This window comes from Carcharodon carcharias, chromosome 1 (genome assembly GCF_017639515.1).
Source record: "Carcharodon carcharias isolate sCarCar2 chromosome 1, sCarCar2.pri, whole genome shotgun sequence".
Classification (NCBI taxonomy): Eukaryota; Metazoa; Chordata; class Chondrichthyes; order Lamniformes; family Lamnidae; genus Carcharodon; species Carcharodon carcharias.
The window spans coordinates 21,523,865-21,545,064 of NC_054467.1; the positions used below are offsets into that span (position 1 = coordinate 21,523,865).

Below are 21,200 nucleotides of genomic sequence, written 5' to 3' on the forward strand. Positions count from 1 at the left end.
CCTTAACAGTGCATTTAAATATGTGGGCAGGCTGTCGATTTCAGCCCCTGCCCGCCCACCCACCCCGCTGGGGGTCAGCTCAAGGGTGGGCAGGAAGGTAGTGGGATGGGCCCCCGCCTCCCCCACGGGAAACACGCCTGTCGGGACGCGTAAACCTCAGCCCCAGCACTTCCAACACCGCCCTCAAACAAATCATCAGTTCGAGATATGACTAACATTTTTTTCAAATTTTACACTATGAATAAAAGCCATTTATTTGGAAAATGAGGATAAGACCCCCTTTCTGATGAGCCACTCTTCTGCAGGTAACATCATTGATTTTGAGGGTTGCCAAACCACAGCTTACGCAGTGATGTTACTATGGGATGGGACGAGGAGGCAGCTCCAAAACTACCTCAGCTGGAGCGGGGATTGAACCCCCTGAGCTGTTACCGTTATTCTGAACCACACGCTAGCTGTCTGGCCAACTGAGTTAAACCCACCCCATGAGACATTAAACCAAGTACAGTATTATATCTATTTTATTTGTATATTTAAACTGTGCACAGCAAGCTCTCACAAACCGCAACATGCTAATGACCAGATAAACTGTTTCGGTGGTATTGGTTGAGGAATAAATATTGGCCAGTGCACCTGCTCTTCTTTGAAATAGTACCAAGGGATGCTTCACACCTATGCAGGAGGGCAGATGTGACCTTTGTTTAATATCTTACCTGAATGCAGCACATGTGACAGTGCAGCACTATCAGTGCCCACCAGTGCACTCGAACGTCAGTCTAGATTTGGGTTCAAATCTCTGGAGTGGGGCTGAACTCACAGCTTTCTGGCTCTGAGGCAGGAGCACTGCCCACTGAGCTACAGCTAACATGGAAACCTCTTTCATGTCCCGTTTTTCTGCCTGAAAAAAACCACTAAGGTCAGAATTAACAGGACTGTGAGACTCAACCTTAATGCTAATGTGAATAATCGTGGATAGTGCACATTCCAGAATGGGGCCGTGGTCATGGTTCACCAAGCTAGTCTTCCACCTTTCATCACAGCTGTGTCAGAACTGGTTAGGAGGCTATCTGAAATCAGCACCCCCTATACTCATTGCCATTTTGAAGTACATCACTGAGGAGGTCAAAGTATTGGAAGAAGAAAGGACAACATAAACACATAAACAAGAGTCTAAATGCAGAACTCAAACCGGAGAAGGGCAGAACAAAATTTTCAGCATAATCATGGGCAGGATTATCCTCCCATCGCGGTGGGCGGGCAGGAGCGAACCCAATCGGTGCCCCCGATCGAGTTCACGCTGCCATTTTACATGGGTGGGCCAATGAAGGCCCGCCCAGCATGACACACACCCAGCAGTGCTGCGCACTCCCTGTGCTGGCTGGGGTGGGGAATTCCCCGAGTCGGGGCCTGTGCTCCTATCGTGCATGCGCGCAAAAGAGCGCAGAAACTTCCAAGACACGGAGGTGCCTCAGGGAGATTAGTTAAAGTTTTTAAAAGCTAAATAAAAGAAAGAAAGTATTTTAAGACATGTCCCCTAAATGTGACAGTGTCACCTGAGCTGGGGCTTGTCAAGGAACATTAATGAAAAATTTTATTTAATTTATAAAAACTTCATGAAACCTCATCCCGCCCATGGATGAGGTTCCATGAAAAGTGTGAAGGCCGCCTGGGCTCTTCGCCTGCCGCCAACCTTAAGGTTGGACAGAGAGCTCATTTAACTATTTTAATTAGTTTTTAACTGGCCTCAATAGCCGAGTCAGGTGTGCGCCCGCCGAACGGGAATCTAAATGACGCACAGTGACATCGGGACGCACGCCCGACATCACCGCACATCATTTAATGTGTCAGCAAGCGGGCCCCACCCCTGCTCACCAACCCGAAAATTCTGGCCCCATCCCTTTTTTAATAAATAAACTGACAATACAATATCTTCCTCTGCTCAAGTAATGATTCTCTTAAGAATATCAAGCAAAATACTTTCCCATACAATGCTGACTATTGAGGTGCTCTCTAACATGATTTACAGAGTGTAAAATGTTTTAAAATAAAGTGCTAATAAACAAAATGTACTCTGAATTCCAGCACACTTACAAGGTTCTTGCTCAAAGATAAAAAGGGTAGCCTCCAGCTTTCCATCATTATTACATTTAATTTTAGTGAACTCTATTAATAAGGTGGATTAACACTTCAGTGCCTGCAATATTCTGCTCAAACAATTTTGGCTATACTAACTGGTCCTGCAAAGCACAGAACAAGCTAATACAAAAGCAAAACTCTGCAAATGCTGGCAATGTAAAATAAGTGCAGGAAATGCTGGACATACTCAGCAGGTCAGGCAGCAAAGGTGGAGAGAGAAATAGCATTAACATTTCAGGTAACCTTCCCTTTTGTTCTTATTCCCACTCTTCACCTCTTGCTTGAAACCTTTTACACTTCTCACTTCTCCCAGGCCTAATGAAAGGTCATTGACCTGAACCGTTAACTGTTTTTCTCTCTCCACAGATGCTGCCTGACCTGCTGAGCTTTCCCAGCATTTCCTGCTCTTATTATAGCGAACGGCTATTGGATTTAAAAATCACAACAAAACTGGGATTAATGAAATCCATGCTTTTGAGTAAAATAACAATAAAAGCTGACTGCTGTCAAATGATGAGTTAACATGTATGACATTATGAAAAGCCATCCAGTCACTAGATTCGGTTCCAGTTTGAAGCCACCTGAGTCGAAGTTCCCTGGTGGTTCATCATGGTGTGATAAACACTGCTGAGGAAAATGTTCCTCCTGGGCCCCTGAAGAAAATCTGGCCCCCTGCTCTCACGCTTGTGATTCCCCATCCGGATTCATCCCTCATTTCCGCTCCCTGAACCCGACCTGGCAGTTCTGTGCAGGAGCTAACCAATTCTCATCCCGCACCCAGCTCGATTTGCTAGCTTCAGTGGAGTGCCCTTGGTCCCATGGCAACATTTGAATGAGGCCCGAATTTTGCTCGAGCCTTAGGCCAGTCACTCTGCTGGCTTTACGCCTGTTTTGAGAGCAAGTCAAGTTTCTCAGCACTAATTTGTCATTTGTAAAACTCCAATGCATGTGCAAGGAGGCAGTGAGCACACTAGAGGGCACAATTGGCTAATGAAACAAATATAAGCTTATGCCAAGCAGCACCATGTCTAGCATACTTTTACGTTCCAGTACCAACAACATAATGCTGCATTAAAAATTGTATTCTTTTGTTTTCTTTTCTTTCTGTAAGTGTTCTTAAAGCATTCCTCCTCTGTATTGTGGTAGTTTTAGAGATAGAGCTCATGGTGTATTGATCTACTTTGTTAAAGGAGTGCCCCATGCATGCAGCTCTCCAGCCGTCTTCATAACAGAATCTGACTTTCCTCATACACGCACAAACATTACCTATGTCCTTTACAAAAACAGTCTTCCAAAACCTCAGTTAGACACACAAGGGGCAGGATTTTTAGGTCGGCATGCTTGAGCGATCAGTGGGCCCACGCGATCGGCCGGGGAACGGACCACTGCCCGTGATTTTACACCGGCTGACCGATTAATGGCCAGCCAGCGTGAAGCGCGCGCTGAAATGCTCAGCGCTGCTGGGGTGGTGGGGGGGTGGGGGTAGGAGGGTAGGCACTGACGTAAGCACAGGCAAGCACTGAATGAAAGCTCCCTGAAGGCAGAGAGCCGCCTCAGGGAGCTGAAGACCTTAAAACCAACAAATAAAAGTTTTTAAAATCCGGCAAATGATGTCCATGCATCACAATCAGTCACCTGAACATATACCTGATGAAAATTCTGTCCATACAGTTTTGTTTTTTAAATAATGGAAACCTCATCCCACCCTTGGATGAGGTTTCATCAAAAATGCAAACTCCGCCTGACAGACTTGCTCATTAAGGTTGGATGGACCGCAAAAAAAATCGGGGACAATCTGGAACTTTAACAACTTTAATTGTCTTCTTAATTGTTGGCGGGCATGCTTCCAATACTTGCGCATGCCTGTCGACTGAAATATCATGCAAGCACGAGATGACGCAGGACACTCGCCCGATGTCATTTCGTGCAATTTCCCGTCCAATCAGGTCAGGCGCGTATCCACACGCTGACCTAAAAATTCTGCCCAAGAGATTTCTTACATACTTTTAGGTTGCATGCTTTCTGTAGTTAGCCATATGTCTTGTCGATATGACAATACAATTCAAATATAATTTCTAATGCATTACTTGGATGTTAATTTTTTCTAAAAACGAGCAGTTAGCTCCCTCCTGTCTTCAAGGCACTGACCGTTGTGTTTATTGGCATTCCAGCATCTTGCACAATGGTGAAGGTTGCTAAGCTATTCTACCATAAAAGACCTCACAACGAAACCTGATATTCACACATGAAGCAGCAGGAGTCACTGGATTGAGATCAGCAGTGGGAACTGATCACAATTTTCCATTCGGTAATTCGGAGGGATTGAGGCCAGTTGTAGCACCCCATATACATCACTCAGCACAGGTAAGGATACAATCGATGCTTATATTTAGGTGGCAAAGCCTCATCAGAATTAGTTGTTTTCTTCAAGTCCTGACAGACCTGTTGTGTATTTGCACCTGTTTTTGTTTCTAATTTTATTTCCAATGTTCTGTTCAATCTTAGCGTATGGTAAATAACATTTACTCACCAATGTTTCGTAATGCAACTTATTCTGAAAGTTACATTTTCTTAGTCAAGCCTAGTGCATGTTAACCTCTCAAATAAGTTTAGCATAGTTCCAACTGGAGGTTAGGCAGTCTCCTTAAAGGGAGTAATTCATTCTCCTCCCACTGTAGAAGTGTGGGTGTTTCAATCATTAGGATGTTTAAAGCCAGCAGACTGCAAATATAATTGCCATTAGCTTCTTCAGCCTTTATAATGGTACAGAAGATACTACAGTAGAAGCAGGAAACTTACCTCAGCACATTTCTGAAAAGTCAGGTTGAAAGGTGAAGGATCTGCCATGCTTTCAATGTTTCTGTGCTATTGAAAATATAAGATGCAATATTACTATGACAGGTAACAAGAACAGTTGGCTAAATACCAACCCTAGCACAAGCTTCTAGATCATCTGCATGCCTCCAGTTACGACTGAGTTCCTTGGACTCTATCATGTAAAGGCTGATTCTGCAACTCTTTGCTCCCAATAAATGCAGCAGCGGCAGGGACCACGAGTTGGGGAAACACAGTCGTAGCCTGACAACCAGGCCACATTGTCAAATACTGTGCCAAGATATGTATGAATCTAAGATAAAAGCAAAAAACTGCGGATGCTGGAAATCCAAAACAAAAACAAAAATACCTGGAAAAACTCAGCAAGTCTGACAGCATCTGCGGAGAGGAACACAGTCAACGTTTCGAGTCCATATGACTCTTCAACAGAACTAAGGAAAAATTGAAAAAAGGTGAAATATAAGCTGGTTTAAGGGGGAGTGGGACAGGTAGAGCTGGATAGAGGGCCAGTGATAGGTGCAGATAGCCAAAAGATGTCATAGACAAAAGGACAAAGAGGTGTTGAAGGTGGTGATATTATCTAAGGAATGTGATAATAGGTGACACTAAGGGTAGAAAGCAGGACGAGCAAGGTACAGATAGCCCTAGTGGGGATGGGGTGGGGGGAAGGGATCGAAATAGGCTAAAAGGTAGAGATAAAACAATGGATGGAAATACATTTAAAAACAATGGAAATAGGTGGGAAAAGAAAAATCTACATAAATTATTGGAAAAAAGGGGGATTGGAGAGGGGGTGGGGATGGAAGAGGGAGTTCATGATCTAAAGTTGTTGAACTCAATATTCAGTCCGGAAGGCTGTAAAGTGCCTAACGGAAGATGAGGTGCTGTTTCTCCAGTTTGCGTTGAGCTTCACTGGAACAATGCAGCAGGCCAAGGACAGACATGTGGGCATGAGAGCAGGGTGGAGTGTTGAAATGGCAAGCGACAGGGAGGTCTGGGTCATGCTTGCGGACAGACCGCAGGTGTTCCACAGAGCGGTCACCCAGGCTGCGTTTATGTTTGAATCTGTCCTATAGCTGAAAACAATTACAATGAAAATGAAAAAAAAAGATATTCTTAAGCAGTTTTCATTCTCCACATGGTATCCAAACAGTGGTTGAATTATTCATTTGTTTGGCGGGGCGGGGGGGGGGGGATGTGCAAATGGCTCACCCCCGCACCAAAACAAAGTCACCTGGGAGCCGATATGCTCCACATCAACCCACCTGCAGAGGGCCAAGTGGGACTTCGCACACCGCGCCGCCCCACCCCTCCACTCCACCTCCACTGGGGAGAGCGTCCTGCCCTCCGGAGCTGTCCGCCAATGCAACTGGCCAGTAGCTCCATCAGTCCCGGACGTGCCAAGAGTGTGTCACTGGCAGCTCTGACACTGCAAGAGAAGAAGGAAGAAAGCCCATGGATCCCTGGAGCAGGTACATCTGGGTCTTGGGCAGGGAGCGTTTGGGTAGGTCAGGGAGGGGGGGCAGGGCAAGCTTAAGGCTGCGGATGGGTAGGTAGGAAGAGGGGGTTCAATCTTAGGGGGTGCCACCACCCACAAAAAGGCAAAGGGCACCCCCTGAAGAGTGACCCCCCCCCCGCCCCGCCACCCTTCACTTCCTTTCTTCCCTTTGAAGAACTTAGAAAAAAAAAATCAGGCTTTCTGCTCCTGCCCAGCTGCCCACACCAAATGCTATATGCTGAGGCAGCATTTTATCAGGGTCAATTGGCTTGATAAAAAGCTTAATTGACCTTTGATTACATATTTGAAAATGGTGGGTGGGCTGCCAATTTTGATACCCGTCCAGCCCCGCTGTATTCTGGGGATGAGTTCGGGTGTGGGCGGGAATGCAGTGGGGTGTGTACCCTCCCTCTGTTACGTGCTCCCTGCCCAAAACACACCCAGTGACAGCACATAAAATACAGCCCAGCATCTTTAATACATTCCAATCTATATTTTAACGTTCCTTAATTTTTTGAAGTATCAAAATACTGGCAACTTCTTTTCCAATTGTTCTTTGGGCTTTGATTTCCCTTTCTCCTGACTTTATTATGATGCCTTAAATTACTCCAGCACATCACTTGTCAGCACTGCAGTCTGAAAATGACTGCTCAGAATTGAAGTTCAATTTCATAATTTACGTAGGTTACTGGCAAGGACACAAGCCATTCAAATATTGGACCTCAGTTCCACTGCATAATATTTACTATATATACATAATATAGTAAACTAAATACTAAACCCATCACTTGAATCATACTTTAATGGTATAAAGCAATTCTTTGGAATGCATATAGAGGATATGGAACAATAAATTAATGGATTATTGTTTTAGGGTTGGAACTTCTATAGGAAAGCTGTTTTCAGTTTGTAACATCACTGCTGAATCTTAAAATAAGTACAACTAGTTTGCAAAGAAAAGGTGAATCAGAACATGCATGAGAGGTAAAAGATCTCCACATTGCACCTTTTACGAGAAATTAAAACCATAAGTAGAAAATATTTCACTGAAAACTTTTACACAAATGGGATTAACGCTGTCTTGTTGTCTCCTGTTACCTGTATTTTGTAATAAAATATTTTGCTATGATCAGGAATTATGTAGAAAATAAATTAACTGGAAGAGGTTCATTGTAGTTGAGTTGTGTGTATGTTTGCTTGGAGTCGAGAGTTACCAAGCCTTTAAATACATATTTTTTATTCTCAGTCACAGCAACATGGATAGTGATTGCACAGTTCAGCAGTCTGACAGTTCGATCCTCCAAACTGAAGGATAATGGTATGGTTCCAAAAGCAGGAGTAAGATATAGCCAAGAAAAATACTTAAAGTATTCAGACGAACAACTCCTTGTCATGCAGGGTCTGGACAAGTATCAACTTTCCAAAATTCCCTAGATTTGGGGAAGGTTCTATTAGATTGGAAATTAGCTGATGTAACTTCTGTACTCAAAAAGGGAGGGAGACAGAAAGCAGGAAACTGCTTGCCAGTTAGCTTAACATCTGTCATCGGGAAAATGTTAAAAGCTATTATTAAAGATATTGTAGCAGGACATTTTGATAAATTAAAGGTAATTAGCCAGAATCAACCTGGTTTTGTGACAGGGAAAACATGTTTAATTAATTTATCTTTGAAGAAGTAACATGTGCTGTGGATAAAGGGGAACCGGTGGATGTGCTGTACTTAGATATTCAGAAGGCATTTGATAAGGTGCCACATCAAAGGTTGTTGCAGAGAATAAAAGCTCATGGTATAGGAGGTAACATACTGGCAGGAAACAGAGGGTAGCAATAAATGGATTTTTTTCTGGTTGGCGGAATGTAATGAGCGGTGTGCCACAGGGATCAGTGCTGGGGCCTCAGCTCTTTGCAATTTATATAAGTGCTTTGGATGAAGGGACTGATGGTATGGTTGCTAAATTGCCTGATGACACAAAGATAGGTGGGAAAGTAAGTTGTGAAGAGGATATAAGAAGGTTACAAAGGGTATACATAGGTTAGGTGAATGGGCAAAGATCTGGCAAATAGAGTATAATGTGGGAAAATTTGAGGGCCACTCAAATAAAAAAAGAGGCCTATTATCTAAATGGTGAGAGATTACAAAGTTCTGAGATGCAGCGGGATCTAGGCATCCTAGTGCATGAATCACTAAAGGTTAGTACGCAGGTACAACAAGCAATAGCATGGTATTGTTTATTGCAATGAGAATTGAATAGAGAGATTATAGTTCAGTTATACAGGGCTTTGATGAAGCCACATCTGGAGTGCTATGTACAGTATTGGTTTCCTTATTTAAGGAAAGATGTAAATGCACTGGAAATAGTTCCGAGAAGGTTTACTAGATTAATACCTGGAATGGGTGAGTTGTCATATGAGGAAAGGCTGGACAGGCTAGACTTGTATCCGCTGGAGCTTAGAAGAGTAAGAGGAGACTTGATTGAAACATTATAAGATCCTGAGGGAACTTGACAAGGTGGATATGGAAAAGATGTTTTCTCTTGTGGGAAAATTTAAAACTAGGAGTCACTGTTTAAAAATTAGAGATGAGGAAAATGTTTTACTCCCAGAGGGTTGTGAGACTTTTGAACTCCCTTTCTCAAAAGGTGGTTGAGGCAGAGTCCTTGAATATCTTTAAGGCAGAGGTTTATTAATTTTTGACAAGCAAAGGGATGAAAGGTTATCTGGGGTAGGCAGGAATGTGGAGTTGAGGTTAAAATTAGATCAGCCATGATCTTAACGAATGGTGGAGCAGGCTTGAAGGGCCAAGTGGTCTACTCATGCTCCTAATTCATATGTTCGTATGTTCCCATCTGAATGCTATCCACCCTCCCTACGCCACCTCCAATATGCCACTTTCTGTTACAATTAGCTTAACATCTGTCATAGGGAAAATGTTAGAAGCTATTATTAAAGATAGTATAGCAGGGCAATTAAAAAGAAACTACTCTGAGGATGCTTAAGAAATGAAGCAAATTACGGTGTATCTTTAACACATGAAAACTCATAAAAATCTATAACATAAAGTTATGAAAACATCAGTTACAAACTTGGGAGGGGAAGCTATTTATTACTTCAGCACTGCCAATGATTTTACCATCAAACATACAGCTTACTTGAGTTAAAAGCAGAAAACGCTGGGATATACGCAGCAGGTCAGTTAGCATCTGTAGATAGAGAAACAGAATGAGCATTTAAGGTCTGTGACCTTCCATCAGAAATGGGGAAAATTTGAAATGTAATACGGATTTGCTGAAGTTAATCCAAGGCCACCCTTTTACACAAGTGCTGGGCTTCATGTAAGTTCTTTCCAGGGGATGGGGACCAAGCATTTCCCCCAAAACCAGCAACCTCTATTGCAATTTACAAACCATTAAACAAAGCAAGAGCCCCAGATATAGTCCCAGTAAAAGGACCACTTGCAAGTGATATGAAAATTAAGCACCCTTTTCACTGGTCTCTGAGCACAGGTGGGTTTTCGACCCAGTGATGTAATATTGCTGTACTGACCTTTGGTGGGGACTGTGACAATATCTCTTTTATTAGGGATTCAATTGGCTCGGTCCAGGACACAAGTGAGAAGAACACTGATTGGCTCCACATGCTTCCTGAGGCTGCTGAAGTCAAAGGATGATGCTGTTGTTTCTGTGACATGATCTTTAACTCTATAACTGAACAAATACATAGCTGTAAGTGCAACTTGCAGTGATAAATCCCATCAACACCAGAATTAGGCCGAGTACTGATTGATTATCAATTTAATTTGGCAAAATGTAAGCATATTGAATTGATTTATTATTCAGCAAGTTCTTCTAGTTGTGATACAGTGCTTTCAGTTCCCAGCAACTAGAGAACACTGAGAGGATGTTAAATGGAAGAAACTTAAGAAATGGGTTTTAATGGTGTGTATAATTAGAAATTGGAAGAAAAATTGTGGCTGACAAGTCCAAGGGAAGGGATTGTGGTAAAGTGGGTGTTCAGACATAGAATTAGGGGTGCGATAGAAATAAGACAGAAAACAGAAAAAAACTGCATTGATATTGTGCGTTTGACAATCTCAGGATGTCGCAAAGTGCTTTATATCTATTGAAGTACTTTTGAAGTGTATTCTCTCTTGTTATACGGGAACTCAGCAGCCTTTTTGTGTACAACAAAGTCCCATAAACAGCAATGTGAAAATGACCAGATAATCTGTTTTAATGATGTTGGTTGAGGGGTAAATACTGGTCAGAACACCAGGAAGAACTCCTTGTGCTTCTTAGAAATAGTGGGATCCCTGGGATCTTGTATGTCCACCCAAGAGGGCAGATGGAACCTCGGTTTAGCATTTCAATTGAAAGGAAGCACCCCCAACAGTGCAATACTCCTTCAGTACTACACTGAAGTGTCAGCCTTGGTTTTGTGCTCAAATACCAAATATAAAGCCAAAATATGCAGGTAAGGTATAATATACAATAATTAACAATGATAATTGTCAAACCAGTTTGCTAACCCCAATCAAGCGAAAACAAAGCACTTCTCCGATTAGGGAGCATCGCTGCAGATGTTTTGGCAGAACCGCTGGCAGAAAAATGTAGAGATTCTTCAAGAAAGGCAAGCATCAGAAAACTGAAGAACAACATTCATAGTGCAGTTAGTTAAAAGGAATGTAGGGAAGATGTGGGGACTATGGATCAGTTAGTCTCATATGTTATGTTATGTACATCAATTTTTCAAGTATATTTCCCCTCAGCAAAAAACAATAACCTAGGAACTTATCTCTGATAGAAAGCAGCACTCCTTATTCTTGACTTCTAGCCACTGTTCTCTGCCCTTACCTTCCTCTTGTTTTGCTCAGTCCTATTATGGCATCTTTTCTTCCCAGTTCCAGTTCTGGTGGAGGGCTTACAATCCAAATGGTGATGAGTCTTTTAGCTTTGCAAATGCTGCTGGACTGGTTGCGTGTTTCTGAATTTTTTTTTTACAAAAACCTTTTTCAATTTATTATTCTTTTTATTCATTATTGAGCTAAAAGCAATCTCAATGTAGAGATAAACTCAAGGGAACACATTTGGTACCTCAAGCAGGATTTTTTTTTGCTATTTTTACTGACCCCTTAGAGTAAAGTTTGAATTTAATGATAATTATTTGCCTTTATACGCAGATAGAATATTAATGTTGCTCTAAAATTAGCTCAATTGTACAGAAATCCTTCTACTGTAATCTCACATCATGTTCATGCATAATACCTCTTCCACCTTGTTCGTATGATGTTCTACCTTAGCATAGTGCAGTCATGGCTCCTAGAGCTTAAATCAATATAAAGAGAGTGTTTGCCCTTTCTTTACTTCCAAGCATTTTGATCATAATTACAGTGCATGTGACACAATACTAAGATTACTTCCTAAGGCCGGTTTTATTCTTCTAAATTCTTACAAATCTGTACTTAAATTTAAAAAAGCACCTCCTCAAAAGGCACGGTTTTAGAACAACAGATTATTGACTGTGATATAATAGAGTGGATTACATTATGCAGGGCCAAGTACAGTAATTTAATCAAGATACTAGAATGATAATCTCAGTCAATAAAATATATCTTGAACGCTTGGATATAGAATTGTTTGATGTTAATTGTATTGTGGGGAATATATTATATTCCAGATGATTTCACAGCAGCAATTCACACCAATATATCTTTTACTGTTGTGATTCCCATGGGGCAACTGCAAATTACCATATTTGCCAAATGACCCTCAAATGAAGAAATTACCAGCAAGATTCCACCTTTTGTAACTTTTACATTAACACAAATCAGAACCAACACAAATTAAACATGATTTAACAAACAAATGACTTTTAAAATAAAAAGGTGAATTTCACTTCAAATCATTGATATAACAAAGATCTATGGCATGTGTGACATTATCTAATTACACAGTTCCACGATATTCATACAGGGTAGGTCAGGAGTCCTATCTGACAACAGCTTTCACCTCCTGAGTTTCACAGGTATGATTATCATCTGCAAAGCAAATTTCTAGAACCCTCTCTCCCTTGGGTCATGACAGTCCTGATGGTGGGGGGTCTCCAGAATTCATTTTCAACTAACCAACCATAACACCCTGGTTCACAGTTTGGCTACTTCTGGTAAAATACCCAACTCTTTAGCACCTCCAAGCTACTCGCACAGACTTCCAAGTTTTAGACCTTTTTAGCTCATTCACACAGTGTCTCCGAGAGTTCCTGGATCTGTGTACTAATTGCCTTCTGCCTCCAGCTCTCCTCTGTGTTTTCCAACCTCATGGCTTTCGTATGTTAACTTTCTTCCTTATGATACTACTTCCAGGTCAAGCATCACCAGGTCACATGGACCTGTATTTCTTATTATCCAAGATAATTACAGCTGTTTCCTTTTCAATTGATACAAACTCTTAAAAGTCCTTTTCAAACAAACATTCTTAAAAACATAAAACAAAAACAGAATTACCTGGAAAAACTCAGCAGGTCTGGCAGCATCGGCGGAGAAGAAAAGAGTTGACGTTTTGAATCCTCATGACCCTTCGACAGAACTATTCTGTCGAAGGGTCATGAGGACTCGAAACGTCAACTCTTTTCTTCTCCGCCGATGCTGCCAGACCTGCTGAGTTTTTCCAGGTAATTCTGTTTTTGTTTTGGATTTCCAGCATCCGCAGTTTTTTTTTGTTTTTATTCTTAAAAACATTACAGATTCCAAAGACTAGGTCATTCAGAACTATGGGCCACAAACATAAGATAGTCACTAATAAATCCAAGACTGAATTCAGCAGAAACATCTTTATCCAGAGAATGGTGAGCATGTAGGACATGCAACCACTGGTAACATGAATAAAAATACCTGGAAAAACTCAGCAGGTCCGACAGCATCTGCAGAGAGGGACACAGGGAATATGAGATGGATAGCATAAGTGCATTTAAGGGAAGCTAGATAGTACCCGAAGGAGAAAGGAATAGAAGAATATGTTAATGGGGTTAGACAGAGAGGGGTTTGAAGAGGCTCGTGGGGCATAAACACCTGCTGTGACCTGTTGGGCCAAATGACTTGTTTCTGTGCTGTAATTATTTTGTAATGTTCTGTGACTGAATACCGATGCCATACTTTAATGATGCTTAATCTTGTGTTTACAGTTTATGAGGGTGGATTACTTCCTTTACATTAAAGGGTCACTTATTTTCCACAACTACAGATTGAATCTGCTGGCATGTCTATGTCCTTGACAAAACAAAAATCTACAAAAGATCACATCACAATCAGAATCAAATTACAACTATGTACAATGCGAATGAGTGTAACTTAGTGACATGAAGTGCATAAGCACAAGAAAAACATCTCCACCTACCTGATTGGGTATATGCATCATCATACAATATGAAACCTAAGGAATCTGCCGTCAGTCTGTGCTGTAGTGGTGGTGAGCTCCGATCTTCCAAACACTTCAAAATTAGAAGTGGAAATATATTATTCGAGTGTGCTTTCCAAATGGGCAAAGTTGTTAGACACAAAGTAAAGCTCTTCCGTTGGCCTCGACTACAGGAGTGGACTAAAATATACTAACTGTGCGTCAAACAGGCAACGAAGACATTGTAGCCCGTCTCAAATAACGTGTGTGTACACAATTGTGAAACCAGTATATATATCGAGTATGAACCCTACTACACAACTTTAATAAAAGTTTTTGAAATATTAAGCTAAAAAAGATGGAAATTAATATGGATGTAAAACTATCAAGACAACGAGCATTCGTTTGCGACATGGAACACTTTTTTCTAACATTGGCACTCACATATGCAACAGAATCGCCAACTTTCACAATCAAATCTTGCCCCAAAACAGCTGCCGAGTGGTCAATGCCAGCAGCGACTGGCATATCCAGATGTGTCCTGCACCCACATCCAAGGACTCTGTTCAGCTGCTGCTGGAAATCGAATGAACTTGTCGGACCTCGAAATTCTTTTACCGTTGTAGCCTTCATGAGCGACAGGGGTGGCGATAACTTGAAAATATTCATCAGGGGGTGCTGGATACTTGCGGTTTCGCGACTATGCACAGTGTGAGTGAATGCAGTCAACAGGAGGAAAGAGCTGCTGAAGCTCATGGTACACTGAGGAACCTGGGCAATCCACATAGCACAAACAGCCAGAGAAACTCCCCAAACAGGAGGCTGTCTGATGAACAGATCACACTGGTGAATAAAGGATCGCCCTGGTGTTCATCGGGGAACGGAGCTGCTGCGGATGCTTGGTCCAGGACAGACTCGAACATTGGACAGAGTGACTGCAGTCTGGAGATTCCTGTTGCTCCATGAAGAGAGCGAGTCTGCTGATATCATTGCCCTGCCCGAGTTCTGAGCGCTGTTAAATCACACGCAGCCCTGCCATTGTCCCAAGGAAGCGATGCCCCGCCCTTCCCCCTGGCGGATTGGTCGGATCGACGCAACCCTGATTATGATTGGCTAATTCTGCCGCCTCCTGTGTGGCCGAGCCAGCTGTCAATCCGCAGGCCCGCGGGGCATGCCGGTCGGCGTAGTCCACCAGCGCGAGAATCCCGGCGCCTTTCCGTTGCGTAAGAGGCGGTAAGAACTACAATTCCCATCTTCCACTGCCGCATCCAGCGCTCAAAGTTGGGGAGAAAGTCTTGGCAGAGCTGGGGAACTTTCCCTTTGTGCTGAAACACATGAATCTCTTGCATTCCTCCCACTTTTTGTTTTGCAAGGGCGGGGAGCTAAGGAAACATTTGCTTTCGAATGAACTTTCGAATTAAATTAGATTTCTGGAGCAACCCGACAGTCCTCTTAACATTCCTGCTTGGGTCGACGTTGCCAGGAGCAGAGAGAAAAAAAACAAGACCACCCAGGAGGATCCAATTTAAAACATAACTCAGGCGATCGGCGGTGTAGGGGACAGTGTTGTCGTTGCAAAACGTGAGATGTCGCTGCCGAAGATGTTTTCCCCTCATTTCTGTCCCAATGGTTGCAGATGGCAGCGATCCTGGGAGTTTTTGCCATTGGAATGAAGTGATCCCTTTGGCTATTTGAATGGCGGTGAGCAGCAGTCATGGACTGGCCCTCCTGTTCAATCCGAGCCGTGCTGTCCATCGCTTCCAGTGAGCTGCAGGTTTACCCCGGGTTACTGGCAGTCGCTGTGGTGCTGGGCTTTTTACTGGGAATGGTTGGCGGAATTCTTCTTTACACATTCGTGCTGGAATCCGCCTTGCAAAGGAAGGTAAACCGTTCCTCGGTGCTCCGATTGGTTGATCAATCCACCTTTCACAACTGAATCTAATCACGAAATGCAGCTCCATTTCCCATCGCCAAAAAATAAAAGAGAAGGGGCGTTTGCTTTTTGTCACAAGTCTTCATTTTCATTTGTTTCTCTCTTCAGGAAATTTGTTCAAATGGATCTGATGATGATTCCGACTCTGAGGCTTCTGAGGATAGCCAAAGTTATAGAAGCAATCAAGAAATAGTTGAAGAAAGAGGAGCTAAAGGCAGAGCTTCCCCTTTTCACGAAGTGGGTCGTACTTTTTTTTGTCTTCTCCTATGTCGTCCCAGCGAGGGATTCGTGGTTGCTTTATAGTAGCTGCCTGATCTTACTGTAATTCTCTCTAGTCATTTACAGTCTTAAAGAAAAGCTGGAGAGCCCTTAAACTGCACCCACTGTTAAAAGTAACGACACCTAGAGATCCAGCATCGTCTTAGCAGCAGAATAATACGGCGTACGTTATAGGGCGTCAGGGTATCATGTGCCTGCCCTTATGAAATAGTCCACCACGCAGCTCACTGCAAGAGACCCGCTAGCATAAAATATATCAAAAAACAATGAAATCTATTTTCCTACCTAGGCCTCTTCTGGATGCCCAATGCCGCAGCATGCTGGAGGTGTGTTGTGTTGTGCTGTGCAGATAAGAAGATGTGTGTTCCTTTTTCCCTGCCTGAGCTATTTACATTGCCTGGACATAACACTGGCATATGTCCACAAAGTGGCAGGGCCTTATACTGGGATGAGGGAGAGAAAACAGAAGTGACCCTATACCTCTGAGAGTCCTGTAATTACATTTCTTCCAGACTGCATTGGGATTCTAGGCTGATATCCCAGGGACGTGAGGCCAAAACATTACCCAAGGGGGAGGTGGATTGCTTTAAAAAGCTTTGCCTTTTCTCGTCTATTGAAGGTCACTACATGAGGCCCATTGAAAATTTAAAAACTGAGATTTGTATGTTTTTGTTAGGCAAGGGTATTAAGGGTTATCACAGGTTACACAGGCCCAGATATGTGACGGTGGGAAACCCCTCCAGAATTCCAAAGATGTGGGGCTAAAGACATGATGTAGTGGATCACAATTTTCATGTCCTCTTTACTATGCCTGGTTTCCGAGTGTTCCCCAAACAAAGACGAAAATCTGTAATATCTCTAGTGCACAGAAACGTCACAATCCAGGTACTTTATCAGCGCAAAACCATTTGCCAATGGTGGGTGCTTCTGCAAAGAAGCAGAAAGCACATTCCAATCAACAAAGTTTCCTTCAACCATCAGTTAATCTTAGAATTGATCCTTTATTTACATAACAACAAGAGTCTGTGGTGGTAAAGAACCACAACACCACTGCTAACAAGAAGTTGTAATTATTACATGACAAACTTATGTAAACAATTAACATTTTAAATGAGGATTTAGGAATTTATAATGGGCATATAAAATTAAGGATCACACCTGTGAGTTTAAAATGGGAATTGAATTACATCCACACTCCCTGGCTCAACTGTCCCCAGTCTCTAACACTCATTTGAAAGCTGGACTTGGTCTTGGTTCTCTGGGCGAATTTATTCCAGCCATAGTGGGGAAAACATGGTGGTCGGGCCTACTTCATTGCAGGAAAGGCCACTCATCAGTCTCCCGGTGGTGGGAAAGCCTTCCTCGATTAAGTTGGAGGGGGAAAGAGGTCGATGAGAGAAACGTGCCCACTTGTGGCAAATGTCATTTAGGCTTATTAATGAGCCAATTGGCACCAATTACCCCTGAGCTCACTGGAATTTAGCGGTGACTGAGGGATTAAATGGGAGTCACACGGTTTTCCTGTGCTTCCTGAAGGCTGCCCAACAAATCCGGTCGGGTTTTCCAGCAGCATACCAGAGGGGCCCGTCATTGTAAGACACTCTGTGTCCGATTTAGGTACCCGGCATCATGAAGTGGAGGGGGCATGCTGAAACCCACCCCCTGTCCTTGCCTCCAATCCCCCTCCCCCGTGACCCCCAACCTGCCTTCATGTAAATCCAGGATTCCAACAACGATCCCTGGTGACGACCCTGGAGCAAAGCCGGGTACCTCAATTAGGCACAGAGTGCCTGACAATGAGGGACCCGACCCCCCCTTCCCAGCAAACACAACAGGGTTTGGCGGCTTTCGGGAGGCACAGGAAAACCGTGCAACTCCCATTTAATTCCCCAGCCGCCACTAAATTCCTGTGAATTCAGGGATAATTGGTGTCAATTGGCTAATTAATAAGCCTAAATGACATTCGCCATGAGTGGGCACGTTTCTCTCATCGGACCCTTCCCACCTCTGACTTAATTGAGGGAGGTTTTCCCACCACCGGGAGACTGATGAGTGGCCTCTCCTGCAATGAATTAGGCCCGGCCACCATGTTTTCCCCCACTATGGCTGGAATAAATTCACCCAGAGAGTCAAGACTAAATCCAGCCTTCAAATGGGAGTTAGAGACTGGGGACAATTGAACAAGGGAGGGCAGGCGTAATTCAATTTCTAGTTTAAACTCACAGCTATGATCCTTAATTTTATATGTCCATTATAAATCCCTAAGTCCTCATTTAGAATGTTAATTGCTTATATAAATTTGTCATGTAGTAATTACAACTTCTTTTTAGCAGTGGTGTTGTGTTCCTTTATCACCATAGAGTCTTCTTGTTACACAAACAAAGGATCAATTCTGAATTTAATTGGTGGCTCAAGGACACTTTGCTGATTTACCAGCAGAGAGCTGCTTGTCGCTGATTGGCCGGCAGCTCTTGATGGGCGGGATTTCTGTGAGGGTCTTAAATCCTGGGGTCGTTGCCCAGTTAATTGTCTGACAGGCACTTAATTTAATTGGGCCTCCCCAACAGAAGAGACAGGGGTTTCCCCACCGGTTCTCTAACTGGTGAGTGGGACCCATGTCGGGAACATTAAATCTAGCCCTCCATGTTCAAAGCCATATCCTGCTGCTATCGCACCATGTCGCAAAGCTAACCTGATATTTTCAGCCGGCAAAGGGGTCCTTCTTTATATATGTGGAACATCTTCCGATGATCCGATCTGCAATTTTTAGTGTGGTGACAGTGACTTTCAGACTAGACCTGTCAGAAGGTGGATTGTGGGCCTGATGATTTAATTCAATTTAAATTTTGGTTTCCTTTGGGCCTCACAAGAAAGTCTTGGGGCTCCCTTGCTTTGGCATTCCCTCCGGCCCATCCCACCACCACCACCCATCCTTAATCATGGCCAGAGCCCACTCACCAATTAACTGGAAACTGGAGCCTCTGCCACTGAATTCTTGCCCCTGTCTACCGGTGAAGTAGTGAATCCAGCTTGGTTCGAACTGTTCACCAAGAAAACTTTAGAAAATGAGGCCTGGCTGTTAACATTGGCCAGATCGCCATATCCCCAGACTCACTGGGGGTACCATTTGCTTCCTCACTCCCGCACACACCCTCCCTTTAATTTTGGGGCCTCTAATATTTGGTATTATAAAATAGTACATTTTCAAATCACAAACAACCCTGAGGGGGAATTTTAATAACTTATACATTTATGCAAAATAATAATTCTCTGTAGCATTTAAGATAAGAAGACATTCTCAATGATTTAAAATGTTTTTATCGAAATAGAGTATAGCCCTTGGTAATTTGAAGTTTGAATCTTGTTTGGACTTTGGAAAATTACAGATTTTTTGGAATATACTGTTGATGTTTTTTGTAATTATAACTTTAATTTTCTTCATACTGAAGTATTATAAACATTTAACTAAGTTTAAATGTGGCCTAGGTGCTCTGTTATGTCATTAAGGTCCCATGAAGGTGAAAAGCTCAGAACATTTCATCAGCAGAACATTATTATGATTTGCTAATATATTTAATTTTACAGGAAAATGAAACTTCATTGAACAGTAATATAGCTGCTTTTGCACTGAAAGCAAGAGTCATATATCCCATTAATCAAAAATTCAGGGTAAGCGTCACAATTATTATAATGCGAAACAATTATTGCAATACAATATCCAGTTGAAAGTACTTTTGGTTTGCATTCATTTCTAGCTGATCTCTAGCTTTTTTTTGAAGATTAAAAAGACTACTACAAAATATGTGTCAAAATTTGGTTATATGATGTGTTTATTAGGTTAACGATTTAAATGAATCAGAACCAATAATTTAGTTGTCCAATTAAATAGTCTAAATCCAAAATGCAAATTTTCCACTTCTAGCATGAGCTGTTATTTTCTAAAATATGTTTCTTTTGGAGGGTCATGATAAATTAATAATCTTTTAATTGTGTTGGACTTGGCTGATATTCCAGTTCCTAATTATTAACAGTAAAATATATTTTATTTCCAGCCACTAGCAGATGGATCATCTCATCCCTCTCTATTAGAGGGCATGAAGCAGAGAGATCAGACCAAAAGAGCAAAAGAAGATATAGGGTCTGAGTTACATGATCAGAAGGACGAGAGAGATTGCCATTCCTTTCCACAGAATTATTCACCAACAGACCCAATAACACGTGCTGAAAGTAACATAGTTCCATCGGTGACATTCTTTTCTGAAGTACTAGTTTATACAAGGTAAAATATAACTATAGTAGACATAGGCTGGGATTTTCAATGCCCACCGGCGCCGGGCATACTCAGTGGAATGAGCAGACAATTTGATGAGAAGGTCAAAAATCAGTTTCACGACGTCGTGAAACCAATTTGCAATCATCCACTCAGCCCGTCGATGGTGGGCCGCATTTCCCGCCATCGGACACCGAGAATCTCATTGCAATACATCAGCATATCATTATAAGGCCAGCCCACCAGACTCATCACCCCTGCTGGATTGTCCACCCACGACAGCAGGAAAACATGCTGACGTGTTGCACAACAGCATATATAAGGTGTGTGATTGGCGGGCTGCACTTCGCCTGTGATTTCAAGGTTTATTTGCCTACCTTGCTTCAGTCAGCACTCGCAGTCATCAGTGCCAGGCTACACAGACAGCACTATATCACTTTTAGTGGGGCCCACGCGTAGGCCTCTACCTACCAGATCAGCCATATGTGGGTGGCTTTTCAACGGCTGCAGGGTAAGGTCTTGCTTGGGGAAGAGGGAGAAGTGGCCTCAGGCAAGGGAAGAGGCTGCAGGACAAGGGCTGTACTGGGGAAGGAGGATATCCCAGGGTGGGGCACGGGGGCACATGTTGATCTGTGCAAGTGGCCTCAAGATGGTGAGGGCTGAGGATGCAGTCTGCAGAAGAGATGAGTCCAGATGGACATGTGAGGGTGTGTGTGTGAGAATGGGTGGTGATGTCCCTTGAGCTGGCAGTGAGTAAGATGCCAGTGAACATGTGATGGCCTTGTGAGTGTGTGAGTTTAGAGTGATGAGATGGTTGCCATACCCTGGCGGCACAGATGAGATCATTCATTCTCTATTTGC

The 21,200-nt window shown here is 42.8% G+C and overlaps 2 protein-coding genes across 8 annotated transcripts in view; one reads left to right on the forward strand and one right to left on the reverse strand.

The window, feature by feature from the left end:
* LOC121282709 (limbin-like) overlaps positions 1-15,060 on the reverse strand; it is a 189,155-nt gene extending 174,095 nt beyond the window's left edge. The window contains exons 1-4 of the mRNA XM_041196490.1: positions 14,302-15,060; positions 13,858-13,951; positions 10,013-10,173; positions 4,936-5,001 (exon numbers count right to left, since the gene is read on the reverse strand). Of these exons, the coding sequence (XP_041052424.1) occupies positions 4,936-5,001; positions 10,013-10,173; positions 13,858-13,951; positions 14,302-14,643 (663 nt within the window). The 5' untranslated portion in view covers positions 14,644-15,060. The remainder of the gene's footprint in view (positions 1-4,935; positions 5,002-10,012; positions 10,174-13,857; positions 13,952-14,301) is intronic.
* A 91-nt stretch (positions 15,061-15,151) lies between these two features.
* The window catches only part of LOC121282519 (ellis-van Creveld syndrome protein-like), a 51,855-nt gene continuing 45,806 nt past the window's right edge, over positions 15,152-21,200 (forward strand). For all 7 annotated transcript variants that reach the window (XR_005944067.1, XR_005944066.1, XM_041196241.1 and 4 more), the window contains exons 1-4: positions 15,152-15,739; positions 15,899-16,027; positions 19,655-19,738; positions 20,122-20,348. Coding sequence is in view for 5 of the 7 variants with exons in the window: in XM_041196241.1 (XP_041052175.1) it covers positions 15,572-15,739; positions 15,899-16,027; positions 19,655-19,738; positions 20,122-20,348 (608 nt within the window). In the remaining 2 variants the exon portion in view is untranslated. The remainder of the gene's footprint in view (positions 15,740-15,898; positions 16,028-19,654; positions 19,739-20,121; positions 20,349-21,200) is intronic.